This window comes from Odontesthes bonariensis, chromosome 3, assembly GCF_027942865.1.
Source record: "Odontesthes bonariensis isolate fOdoBon6 chromosome 3, fOdoBon6.hap1, whole genome shotgun sequence".
NCBI classification, from domain to species: Eukaryota; Metazoa; Chordata; class Actinopteri; order Atheriniformes; family Atherinopsidae; genus Odontesthes; species Odontesthes bonariensis.
Genome location: NC_134508.1, coordinates 27,255,143 through 27,282,986, shown reverse-complemented (window position 1 = coordinate 27,282,986; position 27,844 = coordinate 27,255,143). Strand labels below are relative to the sequence as shown.

The following is a 27,844-nucleotide window of genomic DNA, read 5'->3' as shown; positions in this document are numbered from 1 at the left end:
GTTACTCCCAGATTGACAGTTGTTCTCTTTAAGGTCTGTTAAATTAAGTTGATCTTTATGATCCCTCCCATCCACACATTTTCTGTACCTGCTTTCATTAGAAGCACCAAACTCCGAACAGGAAGGCCACAGCAGGCTCCTAAATACAAATACATATATATACATATATATATATATATATATATATATATATATATGTTTATATTTGAAAGAGGATGTACAAGGGAGACAAAACAGTTTTTTGAATGACTCCAGATAGCAATTTTTTTTTAACCAATCCACCACTTTATTTACTTTTACCCCAATATCAACTGAGTACATTCATAATTTTGAAACTATGTCTGCCCTACACCCACATGAATACATTGTATGAATAGTTTGAACCAAATATAATAAACTCACTAATCTAAGAAAGAAAATGTTTAAATAAATCAGCCAGTAAAATCAACCTGATGCTACCTGCAGGGGCAAACACACAGACCAGTCTCTAACACAGTTCAGCAGCTTTTACCCAAATATTGCTGCGACTTTTGCACCCCAGCATGTTTTCTGAAATTAAAAGTGACACTGACGTTAACAGTAGACGTGTATGCAGGTGAACATGTAAAACTGTATGTTGACACAACAGTTAACACAACCATATAATCCCAGTGCTTCACACATATAAACCGCTCATATAAAACCTAATTTGACTATGAAACATTCACATCCACCAGGACCTAGTTTACATACATGTCGATCACACACTCTAACTTGGTCAGGTTGAGAAATTATTTCGTAAAGCCAAACATACCAAGGTTTCCAATAGGTAACAGAACACCGTGTATCCCTGGGTTTTTAACAGTTTTCGCTCAGCTTTTACTTGGAAAGGTCTTCAGAGGAAGACTCCAGTCAGGCTGCACTGAACAGAGTTGCTACAGTATTTTCAACTAATATAAGTGGAACCTGCTTCAAGAGATGGGTGAGTGAAGATAATACACTTGACTTCAAATGATTGCTTTCGGAAAACGGCGACATTGTTCCAAATAATATAGAAGTCTGCAAACTAACACCTGTGTGGTAGGCATGTACACTGAGACTGAGAGTGCAAAACTCTAGAGTTAGCAGGATTCATAGCTTGATTTACATTTTTGTCACGTTACTGTACATGTTTGCTTTGGTCGGCTGGTTAGTGTGATGGTCAGAGTTGCGTGAAATGCAGCGCTTTGCTGCTCATGGATGTTGCAGCCACACAGTCATTAATTGTCACCCCGCTGCAAAGTGCAGTATCAATAAAAGAATGGCTCTTTGTGACTTATCAAGCTGGTTGTCAACTCAGATAAAAATTTGACATGTCCTCTTCGAGCGAGGCGCCTCCTACCTCTTGTCTGATTTTTTTGTTAGTTTTATTATGGCGGGTGATCTGTTAAGAGTCGATAAAATGACCAAATTAATAAAAGCTGAATATGGCGCCACAGTTTTTGGTTAACAGACTGACTACAAACAGTGAAAAATATGCTTTCTGCCACAAGTACAGTTATAGAATGATTAGAATAGACACTGTTTTGATTAAAAAGCATATCACACAGTCTGTATTGCAGCTTTTTAGTTCAAAATATAACCTTGGAAAAAAAAGAACAAATAAAAAAAAAAATGGTTGACCTCCACACAACATGCTTAAACAAAAGGCCGGTATTTTAATATTCTGCCTCTGAGAAACTTCAAGATTGAAGTAGCACTTAATCTTTGTTCCAGCAAACCGTACATACGTTATAATACAAAGACGTGATTAAAAAGATCTCCTCTGTCACCATGCGTCGATCAGTTTCTGCGCTGAACAGCAAAAGTGTTGGACGTCTCAATCTGTCACAAAAAGACAAATACAAACACAAAAGGCCTCTGGGGTATATACGATCGCATGCCTACAGCCCTCTATGTACAGTCTGACATTTCTAGACCCATTCGGAAGAAACAAAGCAGGAAGTGCAACCTGTCTGGAACAGAGTCCCCCTGCAGGACAGTCTACAATCAGATATATAGCCTTCCATACTAAAATCACACTTCAGAAAGCAAGTCATTACTTAAAATGAGTAAAAATGATAATATGTACGGTAAATGTGAAAGAGAAGCTTTATAAAATGTGTCCCTTTGGTTTTGTTTAAAAGGTTTAAGGGAGTTGTTTTGCTTTGATTACATTTAACATTCAGTTGATTCAGGTTATTTTAATGCAACTCCTGGACCTTATCCTTTTATATTGATATGAGCTGATGTGCAAAAATAAACTGTACAAGACAAGAGTAATTCATTGGAATCAGGGCAATGCACCGTCTTCTTCAATAGCAAGTAACACCTGCCAAACACTTAGGGTTACTGTCATAAATTAATAGATTATATTAGGGGGGCGCTGTTCCAGTCGACATTGAAGAAGAGTAGTCCCCAAACAAAAATTAATGTAAGACTATTAAACGTGTTAAAAAACAACAACAACAAAAATCTGCTTTGCTTGAAAGGCTGATGAAAAAAAAAAAGAAGGGACAGCCAGTCCAAAAAATACGGCCAGCTGAATTGCATAGAACTTCAGTAGTGCACCGATGCATTAAAAGGCTGTGCTGCTTTCCTCTGTCAACTTTGGCAAGTCTGCAGAGTTCCCTCAGAAACCAGCAGAACTCTCACACTATTTGTTTCCACTTTTTGTCTCACTGGCAGAAGACACTTAAACCCCATCAGTTTAATTTGGACTGTAAATACCCCACTTGGACTCATATAGCTCAAAAACAACACAGTGTGCCAATCAAGGGGAGACAATGTTTTGCTATCTTAAATTAATATGATCAAATTAAAAAGATGGATGTGTTTTATTAAGGTAAATAGAAGAGTACAATATGTACTGTATTCAATTCCTTTAGAAAAAAAGGACCATAACAGGGTAGAAAATACTTTTCAGCCAGTTAACAGAATTTTTTTTCTCCTCCTCACGACAATGACGTGAAGACCTGGACAAAGATCCAGCAAGGCAGCAGGAGGAGGAGAGCACAGCTTGGTTTCTGTATTCCCTCTTTTTTTTCGTTTTGAAGCAAAGACACCCCCATCACCACTTTCTAAACAACAGAAATAGTATAAAAGCACCAGTTCCGGGCCTGTGCCAGAACTCTAGTCAAACAGGCCCAGATTTAGGTTGTTCCACCTTCATTCAGGTGGAGCTCTATATGCATTTAAACCCCATGATTAAAAGGAGCAGTCAGGAGGTGATGGGACAGCATCCGGCTGTACAGCTATCAACTAACGGGGACTTCAGCCTCCGCGTCCTTGTCTGAGATCTCGTCCTGGATCTCGTCTGTGTTCCCTGAGTCGCTGCTGCCCACAGAGCTGAAAGAAGGAGAGTTCCTGCCACCTTTAATCATCCGCCGACAGGTCTCCATCTGCACGTCGAGGCCTCTCTTCATGCTGCACATCTCCATGTACTCGTGCAGATGTCGATTCATGTCACTCTTTGCTGTGGCCAGTTCCATCTGAAGAGATAAGTAAGGATTTAAAGGGCAGATGTTAAAATCATTACAAAGAGTCTACAGCAGCTCTGAGACACTTATAAGAAACTATCATGTTCGACCTGTTATATATACAGTATGAAATAGTATATGAATATATCCAAAATTCCAGTAAAACTGCTCTCATTTGGATATTTTTCTATTTCTTTAGTGAGCTGGCTAAATACGTCAGAATGTAATTGAAAATCAGACCATTAAGACTGCGTGTCAACTCTGCTCTGTTAAAATCCAGATTTAGTAACTGCAGAGTCATCAGACATAATCACCATTAATGTAACTCTTGACACTGATGATCTCCCACTAAGAAAGTTAGAAAAGGCAGAATGTCTTGAACATTTTCTCACACATTCCACAGCGTCGCTGCATCAGACATACTTTAGTCAAAGCTTCGCCTCCTGTGCATGTGTACTGGAACAAATTAGATTAATCCAATTAACTTGCACAGTCTAGCTGTAATCATGGCTCAACTTGACTGTGCGTGTGAAGGTACCGAATGTCTGGGGCTTCAAGTGAAGCAAGTAAATATCGGCATAAATTATATTCTAGCCAAGCCTTCATATGAATGCTGACATATTTGAAAAAAAGCTTATAAAAAGCTCAACTGTGAAACATTCTCAGTGATTTCATTTCTGTGTTTTTAAGGTGTTGCACCTTTTTTGCTCTCCAGGTGTTTACTTGCATGCAACCAAAAAAAACCATTGTGACTGGTCAATGCTACAGACCACAAATGAAAACCAGAAAGCTTCTAAAACTGCGATCTTTTCCCTTACCTACAAATTCAGTACCTTGAATTTGTGCAGACAAAAAAGTGTTGCAATCAAACAGATAGCTGCCACAAAACTTTGATCTGGACTGACAGACCAACTGTTCATTAACAAACAGTAATCAGCAAGCTGGCGTATTCCCTTGACTCTGTGTTTTGTTTTCATGCACTTTTGGTCTTCCAGTGTGCAAGCAGAATGTTTTCTTTCACTTCAAATTCACACACAGATCAGTCTACCTCGATCTGACCGATGGTCTCCTGGTACTCCTGCTCTCTGGTCTTAAATAGGGACTCTGTCTCATCAATGAGGCTGCCAAGACTTCCATCCTGGGAATCCTTAGAGAGCACAGACATAGGTCTCATTCATCATGCATGAGATGATGTCTTACACAGCGTTCACAGAAATGATATACACTCCGACTTGTATAAGTTTGAAAACCCTGTGCTACCGATGCTGACGGCACTCACAGGATCAGCAGCTTCAGCGCTGCTTTCGCAATGACCGGCGGTTGTGCAGGTTGCCGCGGTGATGGCGCACGGCACGTTGTAGTTCGTGAAGTCTTCCCACAGCAACAGAGTCTCCTCGTTTTCCTCCCACGTCAGGCTGTCGCAGTCATCGTCGATTTCAAATGTCTCGCGCCTGGCAACAAAGGAGTTATCTGAACAATGTCTGTGCGGGACAGAGGCAGAGAATGGAAAGGGACAAGAGAGAGAAAAAGGAAGGAAAGCAAGTATAACAGCCACCAGATTCAGCACAGGTCACATCCAAAGAGAAAGATGCACATATAAAGATGCTAGAAAAGGAAAGAAATGTAGAAAAGAGCAGGAAGGAAAAAGAGGGAACAGACAAAACTAAAAACTAGCTGTACTGGTATGCAGAGCACATTCAGCTTCATTCAGAGCACAGAGGACTTATTCCTGGTTGAAGTGCACAACTGGTGCATGAGAAGTCACTTACAGCTGGTTGAGCATGCGTTTCATCTCGTCTGTTATGTTGAGCGATCCGGGAACCTCCTCCTCCGAAGTGCTCGGCTCAGCATCCATCTCCGAACTCTCCTCATCAGACACAACTTTACGCTCTTTTCTCCTGCAACACGCCATGGCACCCTGCAAACACAGCCGAAGGCATACACTCACACTTTGCTCGAGTATCATCTGAGAACCTAAAGAACCTTGCAGCGAAACACAATTTTAGTTGCTCTGTTTCTCGGTTCATCCGCATCTCTGTTCAATTACACTAGAACAGGACAAACTGAATAAAGCTAAAGGGAAACTGCACCTTCAATGTAAAAACAACACAAAAGACAAAGCAGACTATAGTTCAGTGCACTGTGGTATGTGTGTGTCTGTGTGTATACATACACATCCTACTGTGACTTATATAGCCTGCTTCATAAATAGATCTAGATAGAGCTAAATGTAACAACAAATTACATGGGGTAGTTTCATTCACAGAGGATTCGTATACCTGGGCTTCAGCCAGTAATGTCGGCTCAATGTGATAACCTTGCGTGCAGCAAAAAGATGCCAAATCAGCATTTGACTTTTGTGTGTGTGTGTGTGCATAAGTAAGCTTTTGTACTGTTAGTGTCTTGCTCTACTATCTATTTATATGTTGGTGAGTATATTAGCGAACATGCACTCCTGCAGCTTCAGAGGGGTCACTAGGTGCACAATCAGCTGGGAATGAAAGTATCAGTCGCCACACAGTGAGTGACTGGTGGCTCTGATTTCATTTGCGCTGAATGTTTCCTCTAAAGAAGAATTAATATTTCGGCTGCATTGCTGTCAGTTTTTCTGCTAAACAGCAAAACGCCTTTAGGAGCCACAGTGGATATAAACTCGCCTTCTCTGGGAGAGACCTGGCGGGGCTGACGGTGAACATTTTAGACATGTCCTCTGAGTTGCGTTGCTGAGCCACATCACACAGCTTGGCCGTGATGTCGATCCGCCTGCAGATGTCCATGTCCACCCGCCTGGCTTTCTCCTGGATCTTCGAGTCCAGGTCAGACATTTGCTGCAAATGGATGGAGAGCTGTTAGATGAAATGAGCAATAATTTCCAGCATTGTTTATTAGATATTTCATAATGAATTCTACCTCCGATACGAGATGCGGTATTAAGAAGCACTCTGAGAATTCATAGGTTGGCTTACTGTACGACTTTTTCGTTTCGTTTAGTTTATTCCAAGCAAAAATAATATACAGAACAAGCGGCTAAGTACATTACAATTTTATTTTTTTTGTGCCTTTTTTGCCTTTTAAATGTTGCTTTGCCTGAAACTAATAACCCTGAAACTTCACATTTACACCTGAAACCATGTGTTACCAAACTTTATCTGAACTATCACATTACATTTTCCCTCATGAGTTCATTAAGTTTATAGAAGTGATGTAATAAAAATACTGACTACCCCTCAGAAGATGTCCAGAATTGATTCTTAAATGCAATTTTGATCAATTCTGGCAGTATTCTTATTGTACTTTTGTTTCACTGTGGTTTTAAAATCAGCGGAAATTTGTTTTTTTGCCGATTTTAGCTGTAAGCCTGTAATTCACTGTTGCTGCTTATTATGGCCAAACTTTCTCAGGCAATGAAACATCCACTTATGTGCTGTTCTAAAATTGTACTTGTGTATTCTTATTTTGTCCATATAACTTTGCAAAACACTGAATTCTGGTGAGGTTTGCGGGGGCAGATATGGAGCATTCAATTATGTCCCTTATACAGAGTTGGCTGTAACTGGAGGACCACAAGTATCCCTGTGTAATGACGTGAGGGTCACCACATCCAAAGACACATCCACCGCCACAATACACAAATCGGCTAACTTCTACAAGGCAATAAGCAATCTATGCCTCCTAAGCTATCCTCTAATTGTGTATCACTTACCAGTCTCTGTATTCACACATCGGTGATGAAATAAAGTAAAGAAAATAACATGAAAAATTGACAATGAACAGATGCCAGACTCGAGATAAGCAGGATAAACAACCGGGGTATCCAAAACAACGTCTGACTATATTTATCCATGAGCAAGCACCAGCTGTGACTGGGCCCACTGCAGTATATTACAGCTGTATATCACTCCAGAGCACCCCTGCCAAGGAACAATACAGGGTTGCACAGAACAGGAAGTGCTCTTGATCTATATGCTATATGAGCTATTTTCAATGAATGCTTGTCTTGGAGGCTTTATGGCATTGCATATTTTCATGAACCCGAATAAGGAAGAGAGGACGGGTGTGTATTACTATTTAGACCAATACAAATGACAGTGTTTATCCTGATAATTCTAAGGAAAACAGTCTGGTTGCTGTTGGAACGTATGCACAAACTGCTTTGAGTATGGGAATTAAACTCAAGACTTTTTGAAAGGAAAGCTTTGTCAGACTTAAGGAAAAGACGATAACATCAGCCTCGGGACGAAAAAAAACTTACGTCACTCATCAGGCTCTTGAAGACCACGAGTTCAGCCTTCAGTCTGTCCACCTTCTCGCTCAGCTCATCCTGGACCTCTGATGACTCCTGAGCGCTCTGAGTGGTGAAGGGATCAAACGAGACACAAAAGAAGTCAACAACATACTTTTAAGCACAGTGGTCGCTGCTATGAAATTCATTTGCATAATAAAGTTTGGTAACCATTCACATTGTTGAACATATTTATAGCAAACATTTGGGGAGGAATTTGAGGAGGAAAAAGTAAAGCTTTCATTCACCAAGGATGTCACATTCTGACTAGTGAGTGTACTGTTATGTTTATTGTCCAGTTTGGTGTACCTTTAGTTTACTGTTTAGTTCTCTAATTCAAAATTTTATTTTGTCTTTATTACATATTTTCTTAGGAGCTTAAAAGAATACACTTTTCCCATAATTTCTAACCAAAGAGAAGTTAAATAAACATGTAGTTTAAAGGTAAAATTATACATTAGGTAAAATAAGGAATAACACTGTTTAATTTCTCCCTAGAGGGCCCAGGTTATTCTCCTGTACATAGTATTAGTCTTCTGGCTCTGGTCCCTGGACAATAAATGGCTGCTTGCGCTGAATTTACTATCTTTGAGCAGATTTCTGCCTCTTCCACACACAGCTGCATCTGCCTGTGCGCTCAACAAGGTTAAAGCCCTCCGGGGGATGGCACTCCACCTCTCTATCTGGCGTTTTGCTGACCCAGAATCCAAGACAAACACACATGCTATCGCCAATCGATTTGTGCAAAAGCAGAAAAAGGGGAAGAATGCCAACTAGATGAGGTACTAGAACCAGCTGGTATAGCACTTTGCGAAGCGGTTATGGTATAGCCTTAAGGTGTGACACTTTAAATTGATTTTCCCTCTACATCTATTTCCTTTTTTCTGCTCTGAGCAGAAACACAATGCTAGACCGCTGTTGATAGTTGATGCTCATATCTATATCTAGGCCAGCAGGCTCCTCTTGATGGGTTTGTAATGTGGTTTTTCTGATCTGACACATGCTCCTGGCTGTTTCCAGTCCATGTTCATCAATGTTTTCAAAATGTATGTGAACATACTTTCCCTTGTGTTCTGTTTGTGCTCATCGTTTACACATAGTGAGAGGTCCTTAGCAAAATGTTTATTTGTGCATGTGTATGTTAGCAGGACATAATTAATTGTTTTTGTTCCCCAACCTGCTGCATGGATTCCACCGTTGACTCCAGCTGCTGTCTTTTGGCCACCTCCTCCTCCCATCTGCAACACAGGGCACAGAGGTGAGTTAGTTATTGCTCAACCCAGTCCCCCAGGGGCCCACCATACGGGGTAATGGTATCGTCTTTGATTACAAAACCGCCCTTTAAAGTATGGGTCACACCCACTACCACCCTCCTTTTTCACTCTTTTGTCTCCTTCCTCCTTTGTCGTCTTTGCAACCCCACTGTCTCAATAAAAACTACAAAGAAGAATGGAGCACTAGCCTTTTACAAACACAACAAAGATTGCTCATGAATAGTCTTTGAACCTTTGAGCTACTGCAGGGGGAGTGTCTCTGCTGTAGCCTGAATTCCTTCATGCAAGCACGCTCCGATGCTTACGAGTTTCAGGAGAGGGAAATCTGTTTCTAATATGGAAGACTTAAAAAAAAATTTAAAGTTTGACAGAGATAAAACCAAGCAACCAAAACTGCAAAGAAATGAAGTGAAGAAATCCCAATATTTATTGATAATAAAGTAGGCTGAATTATTAATTACATTACCAATTCTGCAGATAAGACACACCGAAACAAGCAGCGACATTACTGGCTATTCAGATTTAGAAGAATACAAAATTATACAAGGGTAGCGATGCTATAGTATCTGTGAGGCTACTTTTATCCTTTAAGGGAAACGGTAATCATCAGCGTGCTATTAAGATCCCTGAAAATGCTAACATGCTGTTTAGCTGTAAACAATTTAACAATGATAAGTTCTTTTCTCTTTTATGCAAGGAAGTAAATGACTAAGTCAAGTTCCAAGTCCTAAACTCAGTGCTTCCAGTAATACAAATGTTCAGTTTTTCTACACATAAAAACACATTTTAAAAAAGCTGATTTGTTTGACTTGAATATGTCAATTTTTCTCCAACCATGGATGTTATTATGGATGAGGAATTTGTTGTGAATTTGCAAAAAACAAAAATTTCTTGTGGCAGACAATTTTAATACACTACATTTAAATTTTGGCCTCGGCATTAGGTGTCAAGTATCTTTGAAGTCAAAGGCTCAAGCCTACCAAAGTCCCTCACAGTGGGTGTTAAAATACAAACTGAGCTGCAAAACCTTTTTTTGACTTAGTTAAAGTTGTCAAATTTATGAATTGAACTATAGAGACAACACATTATGTAATAACAATGTATTATACAATAACTTGATGGTTAATTTACTCTTCCATAAGAGTAGTTACATTTTATTATAAACAAGCCCAATGAAATGGATCATAAATTCCACTGCATTTTGTCATTTTGCTTGGGGGTTATTTTATTTAGGCCCTGCGATGCACTGCTGACCTGTCCAGTGTGTACTCTGCCTTTTGCTAAATAGCAGCTGGAATAGGCTCCTGTATCCCTGAATTGGATTACACAGGTTTAGAAAATGGATGAAAGGATGGCGTTTTGTTTAGCATCTTTGTGTAACTTGTTAGCATGCTAGCATGTGTAAACAATCACTTAATCACATCTCAATGGTGAAAAAACACCATCGTTAGCATTGTTTAGCTGCATTGTTTAATGCTAGCTGAAAATATATGGGAAACCACTAAAGTAAATACATTTTATTCTGAGGTTTATATAAATATGTGTAGCAAATTCAATCCAGCAACAAGTTTACATTTAATTTAAATGTCAACCTTATGGTTATAGGATTCCTCAGCTGTGGAACGTTAATATCTGTACAGTAGCTCATGACAGTCAGTAGATGGTTTACCCATAATCCTACTGACATTTGACATTCATAGTCACATCACTGGCATTACTAAAAATAAAGAGCAAGACCCTCCTATTTGCTGCAAGCTATGATTAGAGAGACAGTTCTTGTTTCCATCTCTCTTTCCCTCTCGTCATATGATTCTTTTGCACCACAGCAGTTATGTATAAACAAAATTAGGAGACGATTTAATTGTCTTGCTGCATGTGTTGCACACAAAGCCCAGAGGGATCAGTTTTCTGCATCAGTCCTGCTCCCAATATACACTTATCTTGTGGGAGAAAGCAGCCGTGCTGAGTCACAGATGCTTCCCAAAAGAGAGTTTGAAGTTCAGAATGAAGAAGAGAGTCATTCAGAAGTATGCAGTAACCACGCTGTAGCACACACCCATGGGACAATGAGCCACTGAGAGCCACATGGAGAGTAGAAAAACAAAAGTTGGTTTCTGTGTGTGTGAAAGCTGGAGGAAATCTGGCGAGCTGTGGGAGGATTTGTGTGCACCGGTGCAAGTAGCGCATGCCAGACCATTTATGTTGACTAGAAGAGAGAAAGTTGACATGTGAAGACCACTGGTGAATTTTGGGTTGTTAGCTTAACCATAGCCTTTTCCATGGAGAACCACAAATCTTAACTTTCACAACAAAACTTAGCCTTGTTTCCATTCAGAGCCTACTGAATATACACTGTCAAATTAGAGAGAAGTATTCCTTGGTGGGGCTTGGCAGCTCGCTCTGCGATTGAATACTTGTTCTAAAAATGCTGGCACTGGTACTTAACTGTGTCCACAACACTCAGCCTGTCTGCCGCAGGATTCTGGCTGAGGTCATGGGAGTTCACAACTGCACCACATCCTCTGCAGACGCACACTTGTCACGGCATCTGCATCACTAGCCTGATGCACAGGCCTTTCCTTTCAGACTGTGGGTGATAACTGGACAACACAATTAAATGCCCACGAGGTGAAAGCCTCTTATCAACAATATGTCAGAGCTAGCTATGTCATCTGTCAAAAAGGTAATGTAGTCACTTAAGTAGTAAGTACTTCCACTTTAGAAATCAGTAATCCATAAAAGTCAGAGCAAAAAAAACACCAAATATTCATCAGCAACCAGATGAAAACGGTTGATCTAAACGAAGGTGAGATTACAGCATAGCAAAGTTTTTCCATCCGGCCTCTGGCTTAGCAGTAGTTCTGGTCATCCTGTACTTTCGGCGTGACTGAGTCAAAACGAACACGCTGTGAGTCTCCTTACAAGGACAAAGGCAGCAGGAGGGTTGGAGCCTGTGTCACCTCATAGTCATTTGTTTGCTGCCAAACATATCCTCTGAAGTCTATCTCAAATAAATCAAAACTGTGATATTGAAGATGTGCTCCTTCAGCCTACAAAAACACCTAAAACTGCAACAAGAATTAAAGCTGTTTTTTTTTCACTTTTGGGGGTGTGAATGAAAATGTATTTCCCCAATTAGATAGTTTAAAGCCAACTTGTGTATTCTGTAGTCACTGTGCACTACTATGCTCCATCTAATCCAACATTGTAACTGAAACTTTAGGTAATAAGTTACTAGATGCTAGTTGCAACACTGGAATTGAATGTGATCATTTCTCATACATTTTTTTGTCTGTTTAACAATAACATACCTGCAACAGTTGCCAACAAACACTCCCTTCTTTGTTCAGTGTATATGGAAGTTATATTTGCATGCGAGCCGCCAGACAGTTTTCCCATTACCGTGCCTGAGGACACAGCACAGTCTCAAAACATCATACATGGATCAAGATGTGAAAAACTAATGATCTGGAACTTGATTCTATTTTGTGACCTGCCTCATGTAATCTTCTTCTAGCACTCATAGTGATTTAGACTGATGCTTGGATTTTCTGTGCCAGAACCAAAGGATTGGAGATGACAATCAAATCACTGAATATCACTTTAACCATCACACATTTGTGTGCTGTTCAGCTTGCACAGTTCCTGTGTGTGCGTCTGAATAATAATCTTATACAACAGGCAGTAAATACCAAAAGGAGTATTGGGAAAACTAGGTGTGGTGCGTATAATACCACAAAGCCTCTGTAGCTCATCGAGAATTAAATTCTTAACCATACAACACCCTGTTGAAACTATACTGTGCTGGAAAGAGTGAGTTCGAGGAAGATTTCAGTCACAAGGCATCAAATTTAAAGCTCAACCACAGATCCTATGTGTAAGACCAGATTGAGTCCCTTCTATTCCTGAAGCCATTTATCTGAAATTACTTTATGATGTCAAAACAATACCTTTGTTGTGATTTAGGATTTATTGTTTAACTTTTGGTATAGTTTAGAGTCATCTTAGTTTCATAATGATTTGTTGTAAGATCTGTGATGGATAGTGAAACCTTTGCACTTGTTTACCTTTGAGATCATTATTTCCCTATCTTTTTATAGTTTAAGTAGGCTTGATCAACTTCTATGCATATGTACAAAAACGGATCCATATTTTGTCCATCTATCAGATTAATGTCAGGTAGACTGAGACTTCACAGAGGTCAAAACAAAACATCAAAATCATTTATTTTCAGGGATATTCTAATGGTAATAAAAACATACGCAGTTTGAGTTTTGTGGAGGTTCATAATTCACTTTCCAGGTTGTTTGTTCATATAATATGCCTTAATGGTAAAAAAAAAAACAACAACATGTGAATAACATGTCAACAGGATGCTCCAAGAACTTTATTTTTTTATGTTTAGATTTATGTTCTGAAAGTCTATTCTATTCAAAGTAATTCTTGAAACTAATGTTCTCAAAGCAAGAAATCAATAGTAGCACTACAATGTCATATCTATTCATTTGAAATTATACCCTACTTACCCATATTGTCTCTTTTCAGAGTTAGAAGGTAAGTAATGACTTCTTAAAGGGGAAATATTGCTGTATTAAATTATAAAGTTTGTACAGTCTAGAAAGTTAAGTTTCTCTGCTGCATTAAGATACATATGCAGTCATATTTACTACACAATGACAGTAAAAATGTTATCATACAGAGTAAGGCTGAAAGTAGCCACAAATATTTGATTTGTAAAATAATATTAATGCACTTTACATCTTTGTTAGTAAAGACCTAATTCATTTTAAGTAGCAAACATATGTAAAGGCACAAATCATCATGTGCTTTTTCTGAAATGAGACACAAAGAGAATCTTACATTAATGACAATTAATCCTTATGAGAACAGGCATTAAAAAAGCAGGAAGGGCCGGATGATAACATTAGAAGGGATCGATACATCTGGCTACGGACAGCACAAACACTTCATGGAGCTAGGCAGCATGTATGCAATGAGGCAACTGACAGCAATGATAAATCACATCCGAGGGTCCAGAGCATACGTAATTTCTCCCATGGCTCTCTGTAGGTGTGTCTGAGCTGTCTTCTCCATGACAGCAGCATTCCCCATTAAATGTTACACAGAATATAAAAAATATTTTCTGCATATTTTTCCAGTGATCTTATCTTTTAAGGAGGGTACTGTGAATACATATCTGTTGTACAGAGACATGAAAAGAGGCAGCGACACATGTGTTACCTGACTACAACTTTAGTAGGTCATTGATTGAATGTCGGCATGCTCTGTAATCTATAGCCTCCCTAGACCCCACAGAGACACATATATGGCTGACCAATGAATCAGTTGTGTGAAATGGATCAGACTGGTACGTGGAGCAGCTCAGGATCCAACCATTTGGCTGCACGAGGATCTCTGCTGAGGACACAGTAACCCAAGGTCAAGACTCATTTCAATTCTCTGATTAAAATCCCTCTTTGACCTCAATGAATAACTATAACTACACCCACACACACAAACACATACATTTTGTAACCACATCTTCTTCCCATGGAAATCAGCATCTGATATGTATGCAGATGAATTCCTGGTCCACTCAGAAATGTAAGCTGTGCACACAGAAGATTAGATTTTACTGACAAACAATTCTTATGCTTTATGCTCCACAAGGATCAGCAGTCTTAAATATAACCCTCTTACCCCAGACAGGACACAGACACCAACAAGAGGCCTGTTGGTGTTGCTAAGTGACCATGGACTGAAGAGCTCTTACATGTCATCTGAAACATGTTGGCACTCCTACTTTGAAGGATATTGGTTCAAATATGGGCTTCAAGTATATTGCAATATATCCTGAAGATGCTGCAGCTGCACATTTAGATGATTTTATTACCTCATTTACATCAGCGCACAGTGTGGAGACTTTACCTTACAGGGACCAATACGTTTTTCTTCTGAAATAAAAACCACATAAATAACCAGTCTTCTTTTCCCACTTCCATATCTCTACGATTTATATAACTCACTTTAATCTAAGGCCTAGTAGCTGTGAGAGGTACTGTACTGAGAATTTTACCTTTGAGTGACATTTTATCCAGGAAGAAAATACCAACAAATACGATTCAAATCTAAGAGGTTCAAAGAGAAGTACATTGCACAAGGTTTTTCAAGTTCTAAATGACACTTAGTTTTATCTTTCATCTGTATTTTTTATTTGTATCTTATATGTGTCATATTTTTATGTAAATTTGCACTTATGGTATGTTGCTTTCAGACAGATATGACCAAAATATCATCCAGTCAGTCTGTGAACAAATGAAGACACAGAAATACACTCGAGATCATTAAAAACCAGAAGAACATCAGAAAGTCCTCAAGGATATCTGAAACAACATTCCTCATAAGTATGTCAGACAAGTGGAAAAGCTGCATGCAAGCGCAGCAATGAAAACTCATTCAACTGATTTATTAGATGTTTCAAGCTATCCATATGTGCTTAACACATCAACATGGACATGCAGATGGTCACATAACTGCACAACAGTGGGTGATCATGCGCAGAGATCAATATTTAGTAAATGCAGCAAATCAACCCCCACTTATTTGTAACTTTCTAATATTAATTTCTTTTTTATTTTGCACATTTCTTATGTGATTATAGCAGACAGAGTTGGATTTCTTTTTAATTGGAACGTAATTGAATTAGCCCCAGCTCATTTAATATCATTCAGAAAAAAAGCCACAGTATGTTGGGCTTTTATGCCTTTAATGGACAGGACAGTTCAAGAGAGACAGGAAGCAGAGAGAGAGGGGGAAAGACATGCAGCAAAGGGCCGTCCGATGCAGGACTCGAACTGGGGCCAGCTGCAGCGAGGAGTTTAGCCTCGGTACATGGGGCGCCTGCTTAACCCACTATGCCACCGACCACCCCATGTTGTTTTTTTTAACCACTTTCACCATGTGTTCAAAGGGACCTGAAGTGGTTTCTCACTATGAAAAATGCTCAATTGTCACTGCATGATGACTGTAACATGTTTACATCTAATAATTGGAAAGTGCAATGTCTTGAGGCAATAAAAACTTTGCACAGTATTATGTCATCTTGCAGTTGTTTGCATGAATGCAATTGTAGCAGCATTTGATTAAATTTAAAAAGGGGAATGCAAACTAGGGATATACTCTGTGTAGGGAAATTACCAATGGATACAGTATATACTGTATGTACAAATGCATGTGTGGTCTCTGAATATGATGGATGTTTTCTGTCTAAATGTTTAAGCAACAACAATATGTATGTGCAGAACAACGCCATGGGCTAGTTGTGGCACGACAGGGCAACATTAAGAAATCAAATGAATGACGGAATGATGTTCCTAATCTTCCGTGGAACAAAGCAAAGCCATAATAAAGTACTCATTGCTGATCCAAAGGTTTGGCTCAACACCTACAGATCCTCCCGGCATGATGACCTGGCAGCGTTAATGTTTCAACATGTCTGACCCCACAAAACTGACTTTCCCCAAAAACAAAGGTGTGTGAGCTTGACTTGTTTGCACAGAGAACCTGAATGATCTAATTGTCCTACCACCCTTTTCTTTGGCCTCAGGGCAGAAAGGTGTTCCCAAGTAATTACTAGCTGTTTGAAAGAAACAGGTCTGACTTTAGAATGCTCTGAAAAAAAAGAGGAGGATAATAACTTATTTAACTGATAGTGCTGGCAACAATTATTTTATCTGAAGGAACTTGCAAATGTGGTTACGCTGTGAACACACCCAAAGATAATACTTTTTCTGGCTTTGATAGCATGACAGCTGGCAGTTACATGTCTTTGTGGAAAGAACTGGCTGAGATGTAAATGATTTTGTGCCAACAAGAGTTTGATAATGATACCTGAAAGTGAGATTCTGTTTTGTACGCTCTGTTCTTGATAAAGTCACGTGAAAAAGTGCAACTTCTAATGACCAACAATAGATGGCATATTATAGCGTATCATTAATTATCTAACAAAAACTAAGCTAATTGCAGAAGCAGTGTGTGAAAAACTAAGTACACCCCATGACTCAAGAGTTTGTGGAAGCACCTTCAGCAGCTACGACTTGAAGTAATCATTTTCTGTGACACATCTGTCTCTCACATCAATGTGGAGGGGTTCTGGTTCACTTTACAGTGTAGCTTCAGTTCATTGATGTCTGTGGGTATCTGTTCATGTGTTTATTAAGAAACCTTTTGATCAGGTTAAGGACTGGGCCTTTTCAACACCTTGATTCTTTTCTTTTTCAGCCATTCTGTTGCAGATTTGCTGCGGTGCTTCATAATGTCCTTTTGTATGAGTCCAAAGGACATCATTCCAGAAGTCTCTTGATGTGCTCGGATATAACTTTGCAAATCATGAGTTGTGCTGTCATGTTCTTTTGTCAACTACTTTCTCGGTACGAAACAGATAATTTTTTAGTATGTCCTGAAACCATCGAATTAAAATAGTTTACATTGCTGTGTTCTCTCCCAGAATTGTTAAAAACAACTCATTACAAGGATCAATGTTTCTGTGCATCCCATTTGTGCCCTATGCAGGAGTAACAGAGCACTGTGACAGAAAATTAGCTTTCCCTGCAGATTTCACATCCCTCGCTGCAACCTCACCCAACCCTTCACCAACAGATCACACTACTATACTGATAAGCTGTGACATTCCCCTTGATTTAATTTACTCCTGCCCATGAAACAGCATGATCATAACAGCTCTAGGCTCTTGGGTACTGACTTAACATGTACAAAGATGTTTAATTGGACTGAAAAGAATAAAAAAAAAAAAACACTTCGCTGAAGGGGACAAACAACACTAGTGTGTTTAAAATCTGATAATGGGCTATGAGTTGGATGCTCTGTTTGACAAATGGCACAGATTTGCACGATTTCTTCTAAGTGCAAAAGAAAAAGCACACAAAGAAAAGTCTGCAAGCCTGGGCAACGATTGGGTGGAGCTGCACTGGGAGTGACGTCCCATTGAAAAAGAAAAGAGGATGAAGATGTTCTCTTCTGGCACAAAGCCTCACTGGTCAGGGTGTGTACGGCGAAGTTATGTGACACATAAAGGAGCTAGGAGACATCCCAACCAGAGCACACTAATGTCCTTTGTGCTTCCAGGTAAACACACCTGGTTCTTGATGTTTCAATTGATCATGTACAACTGACTGTAAAAGGTACTAAGGGTCAAATCCAGCCCATAAGATGGTTTCGTCATGTTGTTTAGGGATGATTTTGTGAATTTTGACACGTGAAAGATGGAGAGAATGCAGAGGATGGACCCAAATTGGTGTGATATGCATTTAAATTTTTCATTTGTTTTCGCCATATTAGTAACCATCGTTAAGTTGTTAGCGCCAAATTGTGCTCAGATGCTGGGAAAATGCCTGTTAGCCAACAGCTACAAGCTAACTAACAGTCATCTAAGGCGTTTGGCTGTTGTTTTGGGGGGACAAAGTAAGTGATGCTGTGACTTAGACACACTTGTTTCGACTGTCCCATTATGTGGTTTCAGAAAGCAAGAAAGGAGTTTTTCTTCGATGAAAAAATTATGTGACTTGGAATTATCCGTTCTAACAAAGAAGCATTCTTGACTTTGAGAAGCACCTCTCAGCAAACCTCAACAGTGTAGGGCAAAACAAACCCGAGCGCTTTCTGCAAAAGTACCATTCTAAATTGGCCTCCTTTCCTTAGCTATGACCAGGTCCACATTCTTCTCATTTTCCTCTTAGAAATCGTTTCCACATATAGCTCTGATACATAAATAGCACTACAACAAGGGCTTGTTTAGTTCTTGTTTTTATTGTTCATAACTGAACAGTGAAGCAAGATGGATAGCCCAGCCTAGTGACATGTGACACATGCTCGACTCAACTCACAGTCAACGGTCAATCAGCAGGTAATGTCATCCCACAGTATGCCTATATAAACCATTGTACAGTGTACAAAGAGAAGGAAACCTGTTGATTATTTTTTTACACAAGTCAAATGTGCAGAAATTAGACTTCTCTCGAAAAAACTTTTTTTTCCATTTTTTTCTCCCTACACAGAGTGTGAAAATGGAAAAAATAAAAAAGCCATGTAAATGTAATGGTCATAAAAAAAGTTCTGAGTTCAGTCCTTAGTTAGCTTCTCTAGGATCTGGCTTGACGATAACAATTGTTGGGACGCACATTTCAAAGCTCAAACCTTATCCCTTAAAGTAAAATAACTGATGCAGACAAAGCAGCAATTTATAAGAAAAGAGCAGAGCATAATTAGGTAGCTGTTTCTTCATTTTTCATTATTTCATAAAGAAGTGGCAGTTAACAGGAATCTTGAGGGTTCTCATCGCATCTTAACCACATTAATTATTAGAAGTTTACAAGTGAACACATAAAAACAGCCTGAGGCCTTATGGAAACCAGTTCTGAAGTTTTAACCACAGTGAGTTTTGAGACTGTTTGGGGACAAAATGGTGCAGAATTTCACGAAAGAAAACGCCCTTCCAACCCCACAAAAGATCCGTAAGACTCTTAGTGGCACAAAGTAGAGGTTAATAGGAGCTGAACATGCACTTTACTCTTTATCATTTTGAAACTAAAATAGATGACAAACCACTTTGACACCCTTTAACAAGGGTCTCCCAAAGTTTTGTATTCCACTGTATCTTTAGAGCAAAACAAACAAAAAATATCTCAATCGTATAATAAGATAAACAGATTCAATATTTCAAATGTTATTTTAGCTGGTTATGAATATAAATACATAACTAATCTAAATAAATCTCAGCAGAACCAGAAAAACATTACAGAATTACTCTCAGGCTCTTTTATTCATAAGGATTGGTTAACATTTAGCACCTTTAACAGATACTTCTAGTTTCTGTAAAAGCTTTAAATGAAATGCTGCCAAGGACAGATAAAGCATTTTATCTCTCAATACATTAGGATAAGACCGAAGAGCCCAGAGGAAAGACACATGTGGTCGGCTGTATTTTAAGGTCAAGTGTGTAGAAGACAGATTTAACACTGCTGTCAAGACTCTCGCACACCATCTTCCTATCACATGTGCAACGTTATATACTACCCAAAGACATGCATGTGACTTTATGTGCTTTTTCACTAAGGTGCCTGGCAAGCAAGCCTTTCCTCTGGATTAACAAGCTTTTGAAAGATAGAGGCAAATGAGTCTGCATACTGTATCACCATTCCATCTTTTGAAAAGGAGTAAGCTGTTAAAACTGATCAGGTCTGAACAAGAATGTGAGACATTTGGTAAATAATTAGGCTTAAGTAAGTGTTTGTACAGATCATTACGGACCTAACAAACTTTGCTTGCAAATGCTGCAAGACTTATCTGTGCTTGTCCAAAACAACTCCCAACTAAATTGCTTTACAGTCAGGTTTATCTCCCTCTGTGAGAGGTGCATACCTGCTCACTTAAATATGGCACTGCACCACTGTTCTCAGCTGCATCGATACCGATGAATAATCAAGCACAGATGCACAGAGGAGAGCTCCAGACACATGCACAGAGTGAACCAAAGCATCAGTTGCCATACTGTAGTCTTTTCCTTGTACTAATTATCATTTGAGTCCCTAAAAACTACTCTCCTTTCTCTTTGTGTAAACGTGTCCAATGAAAAGGCCGTATTCCATCATGTGATGGAAATGTTGGTAGCCATGTTGGTAGCTCTATAGTCTGCTGGAGATGCAGTCTTTGCTATTAAAGGCGGGGTAGGGGATCTTTTTCTGGCACATTTTTTTACATATTGCTTGAAATACTCTTCACACCCTCATTGCAACCAATTAATTAAAAGTTTTGACACAAATATGAAAAGTTTTAGTGGCCTCTAGAACGTACAATCTAGGAAAAACAGTATCCAATCATTGTGAACGGACCGTTCACAATGATTGGATACTGATGCCGTCTATCAAACTGCAATCTGCTCCTCCCTCCCCCTCCCCCTCCCCCTCCTTCCCCCTGTGCCCGTACCCTGCTCCGTGAACGAAGCTTGGCAGGAAGCTAAACAAGAGCCAGCTTGGCTAGCACCTAGCATTATTAAACGTATAGTTAGCATATACTAAATACTAAATACGGCAACGATCGATGCTTGCTGTCAGAACAGCGCTCATGCACCTTCGTGCTCGTGCGCGTTCATGTACTCTAGAGGCGTGCCTTCGGGGGGAAAGTGAAGAAAAGGGTTGGGACTTTTTACCTGTGTATTTTCAAAATGCAGCTTCGCAGGACTCAAAATCCAGGATCTCCTACCCTACCTTTAATGCTCTGTTTTCCACCCAAATTTAATAATGCTCTGCGCAGTTTTTAAAAAAAATTACTCAAGCAATGTACGTGGGGTGTTCTTTGGGGTCTGATTGACTTTTTTAAAGCAAAACACTTAAGATGCTCGCAATCCCACATCTCAAGCAGCATATGCGCAGACACACAGTATGTGTATAAGCTGTAAGTGGTTGACCCAGAAAAACTGGTCATTCTCAGATAGTTCTCAAGTGAAAAAAGATTTGGTTTATGAGTTCAAGTTTGCATTGAAGAAAAGTGCTTATTTTCTTTCCATCTAATGTTGTGCCATCTTAGAGCCTTTAATTAAACATAAACTTGTCTTAATGAAGACTTTGTCACTCCGTTCAAGCGTGGCTCATCAGCTTATTTTTAGATGACAATGGTGTATGGTTCAAGAGAGTTAGGCTTATCAACAACTTTGCCTTTTCAGTGGTTCCTCTAAGGGTACCCATATGATAATAATTCATTGAAATGATGAAGAATACCTATAATCTCACACACAGCTGTTTGCCTTGAAAATACAAAAACAAGTTGTGAGCTCAATAGAACGTAGCCCGCAGACAGGAAGAGAGAAACAATATAGACTCCTATCTGGAGCTCATTGTTGAAAGCTGAGCTCTGTCTCTCTCCGTCTCGCTGTATCTCAGCAGCAGGAAGTCTTCCACTTCAAGAGGCCCCAGTGCAGCGCAGCGGCTGCGTGCCAGGACACAGCGCAGGGCTGGTTGGGTGTTGTAGCCTCGATGCTAGGTGACGGCTTAGAGAAAATCCCTCTCCTGAATAGACGGCCTGGATTATCAGCAGGGCAGGTCAGCACCAGAGACACACAGACAGAAAGGCTGAAGTGCAGCACGATGCTCTTCATGAATAAATATGATATTTGAAACACAATGCTGCCTTAAACTTTGGAACCGCAGTCGACCTCAACTTATAATTAGTTCTTGTTCTTCAGGAAGGCAAGCTTGAATCCTGCCCTCAAAAGAGAGACTAAATTTTGCCTCTCAACCCTCAAAAACCAGGAACCAAGATCAAAGCCTCGGAAAAAGTGTCTCCACTGAAATCTCAATGCATTGATCCACACACAAGCTAAATTCAGCTGCATGTGAATTATTCATGTAGGAAGAACAGGCCCAGGAGGCTCAGAAACTGGTCTGGTTCACTGTATGTTCTGTATCACATACACACTGTGATCCAGCAAGACAGCTGTTTGGCCTCTAATCTGATGGAATAAACATCCAATTAGGGTTGGCCAGAGTAATCAAGGGGGATCTCCGGCTCAAATCCTAACTAGACCGCAGCTTTTCTCTGACGTGTCCTTTTACACAGATATAAAGTAGATCTAAAACACAGCAATTTTAGGCGCCTAAAGTAGGTTTTAATACTGTTAATTATTCTGCACCATGGCTTTCTCTTGCCTCAAAAGCTGCAGCCCACTCTTGCTCAGTTCAAGAAAAAGTCATGTGAACTACAGTAACATCAACTGTATAAAGTGCCCTTATATTCTTTATTATTTGTAAATTAACAAGGCAAGACTTATCTGTATTCACACCAGTATTTGAAACGTTTTAGCATACGTTTTTATCTATAATATAAAGCTGTCTGCAATAACATGCAAATTCTAAACAAATGTGCAATTTGCCTTTCTGGTCACATAAAGACAACTGTCAGCGACTGCTGGACTTACTATCTGTGTTCAGTCAACCTGCAGTGTGTTATCAGCTGTAAGATATGCTCATCAATGTCAGCTACTGTTTTCATGGACTTTAAACACTATTGCATGTTGATGATAATTACTCTTGGAGCCTCAATGATGATAAAGTGGGATAAAACAAGTGCGGATGAGGAAAACTGGCACTGACTGTACCCATCCTGCTTTGCTAGTCGTTTATCAGTGTGGGAAGAAGGTAACCCCAGTGTCCACTGTCACATAAGCTGGTGGTCTGATTTACGAAGATGGTGGTGGGACAATAGTGTACGTGAGCATATGTGAAAGACAAAAGGAAGCACTGTGTGAACACTAGTGAGCAGGAACACTTCTGCAGATGAGAGCTAATGTCAATGCTGTATTTTTCAATTTTCATGAAAGTGATCCCAGTATGACCTGAAATTCACTGTTTTCCTCTTTTGTCTATATTTCAGTTCTCGAGTAAGTTTTACAAAAATTGGATTAGCAGTTAATGCGTAAAATTGCTGACCAACCGACAAATCGCCACAATCACATAACCCCCGTTCGGCTCTTGCCTTAGAGCAGGAATAAGAGACGCGAATAAAAAGGAACAATGTTCTAAAAATGAAAAAGCCGAGTAATCCACAAATACATGCTGTAATTTTAAGAGAACAATAGAGTTCTGTGATCAGAAATTGAATTCAGGTCAGATCTTTTAAGAGCATTGAACTTTAAACAGTTGATCTCTGCTAAAAGTTTAAGAACTAATATGGAACCAGGCACCATAAAAGATCTGTAATTCTACGATTTAGTAAAGGTATGACTCATGACATAGCTCCGTCTAAAACTGCAGGTGTTATAGGATAAGGCTGTAGCTCTATGAAAAGTATTTCTACAAGATAAAGAGGGAAAAATTAAGTCAACTATATTCAGAAGCGTCTTTAAATCCTAACTTTCTTAAAACATTAAATAAATCCAAGCAAAAACTATTTACAATCAAGAAAATGTCAGATTAGAGATATATACAATTTCTTACTGAACTCATTCGATTTTTTTCAAATTTTCCTCATTTTCATTTCATTGTATATGTCATTTTGTATTAATATCTTCAGCAATTTTCAAAAAGCTTATTTTTCTGTCTCAGACTGTTGAAGATGAGCATTCAACACTGCTGATAGATTATAAAGCACTGTACTAACTTTCTAAACTATACATTCTATTTATGACAGATTTTGCAGCTACTAATTGGAGTGAATCATGTCTGCAAACAGCTTTGTGGTTGTTCACACCATTTCGACACCACCATAACAATGTATAGGGGTTCAATTCAAGTTGAAATAAGGTTAAAGAATTCCTCCAATGTAGAAAAGTGAAAATCGTGCCCTTTTTACTGTTCTTTGATCCATCTTCTCACCATTATCCTGGCACTTGCGTTTCCATAAAGCAGCCCCCCAGCTAAATTCAAAGTGCAACTTCCTAAGCATCTGTGTAATAAATTGTGCACTGTTTTGCCTCGGGTTTAGAAAAATAGTCTCTCAATCAGAGCGAGGCATACTACAAAATGACAGAAAATAAATATCTGAGTACTTCATGATACGAGCACAAGAGGTTGAATCAGAATCAGTCCAACTAGCCATCAATCTTCTTGTGTGTGTCCACACTTGTAATACTTTAATAAATCAACAGGGCTGTGTGGTTGCTCTGGGAGGGGGGCCCTCCAGGAGCAAGGACGCCTTACAAAGCAGTCCGTATGTGACAGAGAGAGAAGCAGAGGGGTGGGGGGCCTGTAGGAGGGTGGAGTGAAGGAATGGCTGAACACAAAGAGTACATAACAGAAAAGGCACAACAAGATGGGGCTCGGGGATTGAATGCTGAAACGTGACTGTAGTAAAGGGGATTTAGAAAGAAAGCAACTAGGCAGTGAACGCAGCGATGCAATTCCTGAGCTCAGAGCAAGGAGGGAAAAGAGAGGCAGGGAAACCGGAGAAAAGACCAGAGGAAAGGAGAAAAGAGCAAAAGAATGTGTCTTTGTCCTCTCTTTTCCACTTGGAAAAATAATTCAATAGTTTTATTGCAGAATTGTCACAATGATAGAAAACCACCTCACAGCAACTTAACAGCTACAATTTTGAGGAAATGTACGTTCAAGAAGTGGAACAATAACATATTTGAAATTCATTAGAACAGTCTGTTTGGATGATTTAGAAAGTCAAAAGCTTCTAGTTTTGCCTACAGATATCCAGACATGGAATTTTAGCTGTAGGAGGTTTCAATATGGCAGCTATCCCAGCCACTGCTGTTCATCTTGTCCGGCAGGAATGCACAAAAAAGGATATGCTGGGGTTATAGGGGATGACTGGACAGGATATTCAGTTTCCCAAAGGAGTGGGAGAGCACACACATTCTGTGTGGACTGACTCAGTGCTCTCACAGGGAAGTCAGTGGTCGTCATAGGCGACTTCGCCAAGCAGACAGAGGCCTGTTAAAATGCCTCTCTGCTTAAGTCATGACGGCGAACAGAAGCAGGCGGTTTGCTTGGCACATCTCCCTCCAGTAGTGAGCTAAGCCGGCCAGTAGTGACGTAGGGCAGGCTGGGACGCTGCGGTCAGTCCTCAAGGAAGCCTGATTAATATGATTCAGAGAAGAACAATTGGTGGGGACTGAGCCATGCAAAGGAATTTCCTCAGAAGCATGAGAGAAGCAGGACCAGCTCAACTCAAAATGCTGAGCAGCCCCTCACCTCTGACATCCTTCATGGGAAATAGCTCCAAGTGTAACTCTATCGCTGTGATGTCTGTCATTTTTCCACTGCACTGTCAGATGAGCCATGATGGCCATTAACGTTCAGACGGGAAGAAAAAAAAAGTCCCTGATAAGTGAGAAGTCATAAAGTGAGAGGTCGATTCATGCAGTTTCTTTAACTCATTACTATTCTCTGTCATAAAACTGCATTTTCATCCCTAATGATCCAATGATCTATTTCTATCAGAACGATTTGCTGTTTTGCAACAAAAATGTCTAAAAAAGCTAAAACAGATAAAAGTATTGCACACTCGCACAGGGAGATGTTATTTTAGAATGTCTCAAAATGAATTCAAAATAGTTTCTTAGTAAATTCCAGTGAACTTGTCATTTGAGCTTTAATGTGATCCACCTAACATGTGCAAAATGAGTCTATATTCAAAAAGCAATAGAGAATATAATCCCAGATGCATGTGCCACCACAGCAGAACAAGTCCGTGTGTTGCAAACAGACAGGTCGAAACGAAATGACTCAAACTTTGCGCATGAAGCAGTTGAACGACTGCAGTGTGGAATCAGTTTAATGAGAAATGACTAACGGCGCTGTAAATGACAGTATCTGGGGTGACTTTTTCTCCTTTTATTCAGACACAGACAGCAGATGTATTTGGGCCTAATCTGGGCCACTTCTGGCAATTAAATCTTTATGGCACATGACAGGTGTTGTAAGGGTCAGACATGGCCCAGAGGTCAGCAGGCTTATGTCTGGTAGACGTGTGGTTGAGTTAGGGTAGCCACAATGAGTCAATGCAGGCCATGAGAGAACTGCAGATGTGAAGGCTGTGATGGTAGCTTAAGGGCCCACAGACTTGTGAGTTGGATAGTGGTCTATTTAAAAAGAGACATGCCCCACTGTAACAAGCTGCTCCCCTGCAGATGACACATTCTAGATGTGGTCACATCCTGGCCTTGCAAATCAGGAAACCAGCTCTAAATGGACCGTTTGATGAAGAAATTATAACTGATTTAATCATTTTAAAATTATGCTCATTTTACTCACTTTCTCTTGTACTCATCCCTCTCTCTCTTGACTTTAGCCAGCACGTTATACAGTGCCCTCACTTCTGGGGTGATGGTGTCAATCTGGACCCCAACTCCGTCCGGGTGCGTCCACGTCACCCCGGGTCCGCGTAGGGTCTCCAAACGCTCCCCTTGCCTCCGGACGTGGGTGAAGCTCCAGATGGTGCCCGGCAGTTTGGACTCGGGACCGTCGGTCTGCACGGCGACCTCACGGGTAAAAGTGTGGCGGTATGGCGGTCTCTGCAGGGCTTGCTGCAGCTGGCTCTCCAGGAGTTTGTTTCTCCTCTCCAGCTCGTGAACTTTGGCAAGGAAGCAGCGGAATCGCAGGTTGAGGGTTTTCAGCACATGGATATTGGAGCCCAGGTCGTTTCGCAGGGCGCTGGTCACCGCGCCCGACCCGGTGGGGACGCTGCAGACCGGACCGGGCAGAGAGTCGGAGAAAAACAGCGAACTCATGTTGGCACACAAAAACAAACTAAGAAAAATAAGAAAAAAAACAACAAAGGTTCTGTCTTGTTTAATGACAACAACTTAACCTGTTGTTTTTTTTCCCTTTCAATGCATTTTCCTTCAAATTCCCACTCCCACAGGACGTCTCTCCTCAAAATGCAGATGCTGAAGATGGGGAAACCATTACTGTCCCTGCTTGATGGTTACCCCCGTGACACTAACATGGACCCCTGCAGCGTGGGTAGCAAACAACAACAACCCCAAAAAAGTCCTTTAAAAGGCACAGAGGGCATCATCTCCTGAAGGAACGGGAGTTTTGACGCAGACCGCAATAAGCACCAGCAGCCCTTCCCGTCACCCTCATGTCTCAGTGTGCCTCTGCTTCGTCAGGAGCTGCTGATGCTGTGCGGATTCATAAAGCCAGCCGACTGAGAAAAAAGATGGTCCACCTTCTTTCCTTTATCATTCCCCGCTTTACTGTGGCTCTATCCGGTCTCCATGTGGCGCGATGCAGCACCGCAGAGCCCGGCCTCTCCGTGGATCATGTTGCAAAGTGCTAAACTAGGCACTA

General features: G+C 40.2%; 1 protein-coding gene across 2 annotated transcripts; it reads right to left on the bottom strand.

Moving 5' to 3' along the window:
* Positions 1–255: 255 nt before the first annotated feature.
* iffo2b (intermediate filament family orphan 2b) lies at positions 256–27,844 on the bottom strand. 2 transcript variants are annotated; one of them, XM_075461363.1, is made up of 8 exons: positions 26,804–27,844; positions 8,936–8,996; positions 7,729–7,824; positions 6,134–6,304; positions 5,246–5,394; positions 4,756–4,957; positions 4,525–4,623; positions 256–3,488 (listed from the first exon to the last, which is right to left on the bottom strand). In XM_075461363.1, the coding sequence occupies exons 1-8, from the start codon at positions 27,277–27,279 to the stop codon at positions 3,255–3,257; spliced, it is 1,488 nt and encodes a 495-aa protein (XP_075317478.1). In that variant the 5' UTR covers positions 27,280–27,844; the 3' UTR covers positions 256–3,254. The 2 variants fall into 2 exon arrangements, with proteins under 2 accessions (XP_075317478.1, XP_075317479.1); XM_075461364.1 differs by having other exon boundaries at positions 4,756–4,927; positions 26,804–27,842.

What these genes read in the sequence shown, in the direction of transcription:
- iffo2b (XM_075461363.1), bottom strand. Translation starts at nt 27,279, where the DNA reads ATGAGTTCGCTGTTTTTCTCCGACTCTCTGCCCGGTCCGGTCTGCAGC. An exon ending in CCAGGTCTCTCCCAGAGAAG is followed by an intron (nt 5,395 to 6,133) that starts GCGAGTTTATAT and finishes CTGTGTTTGCAG; the next exon opens with GGTGCCATGGCGTGTTGCAG. An exon ending in AAACGCATGCTCAACCAGCT is followed by an intron (nt 4,958 to 5,245) that starts GTAAGTGACTTC and finishes TGTCCCGCACAG; the next exon opens with ACATTGTTCAGATAACTCCT.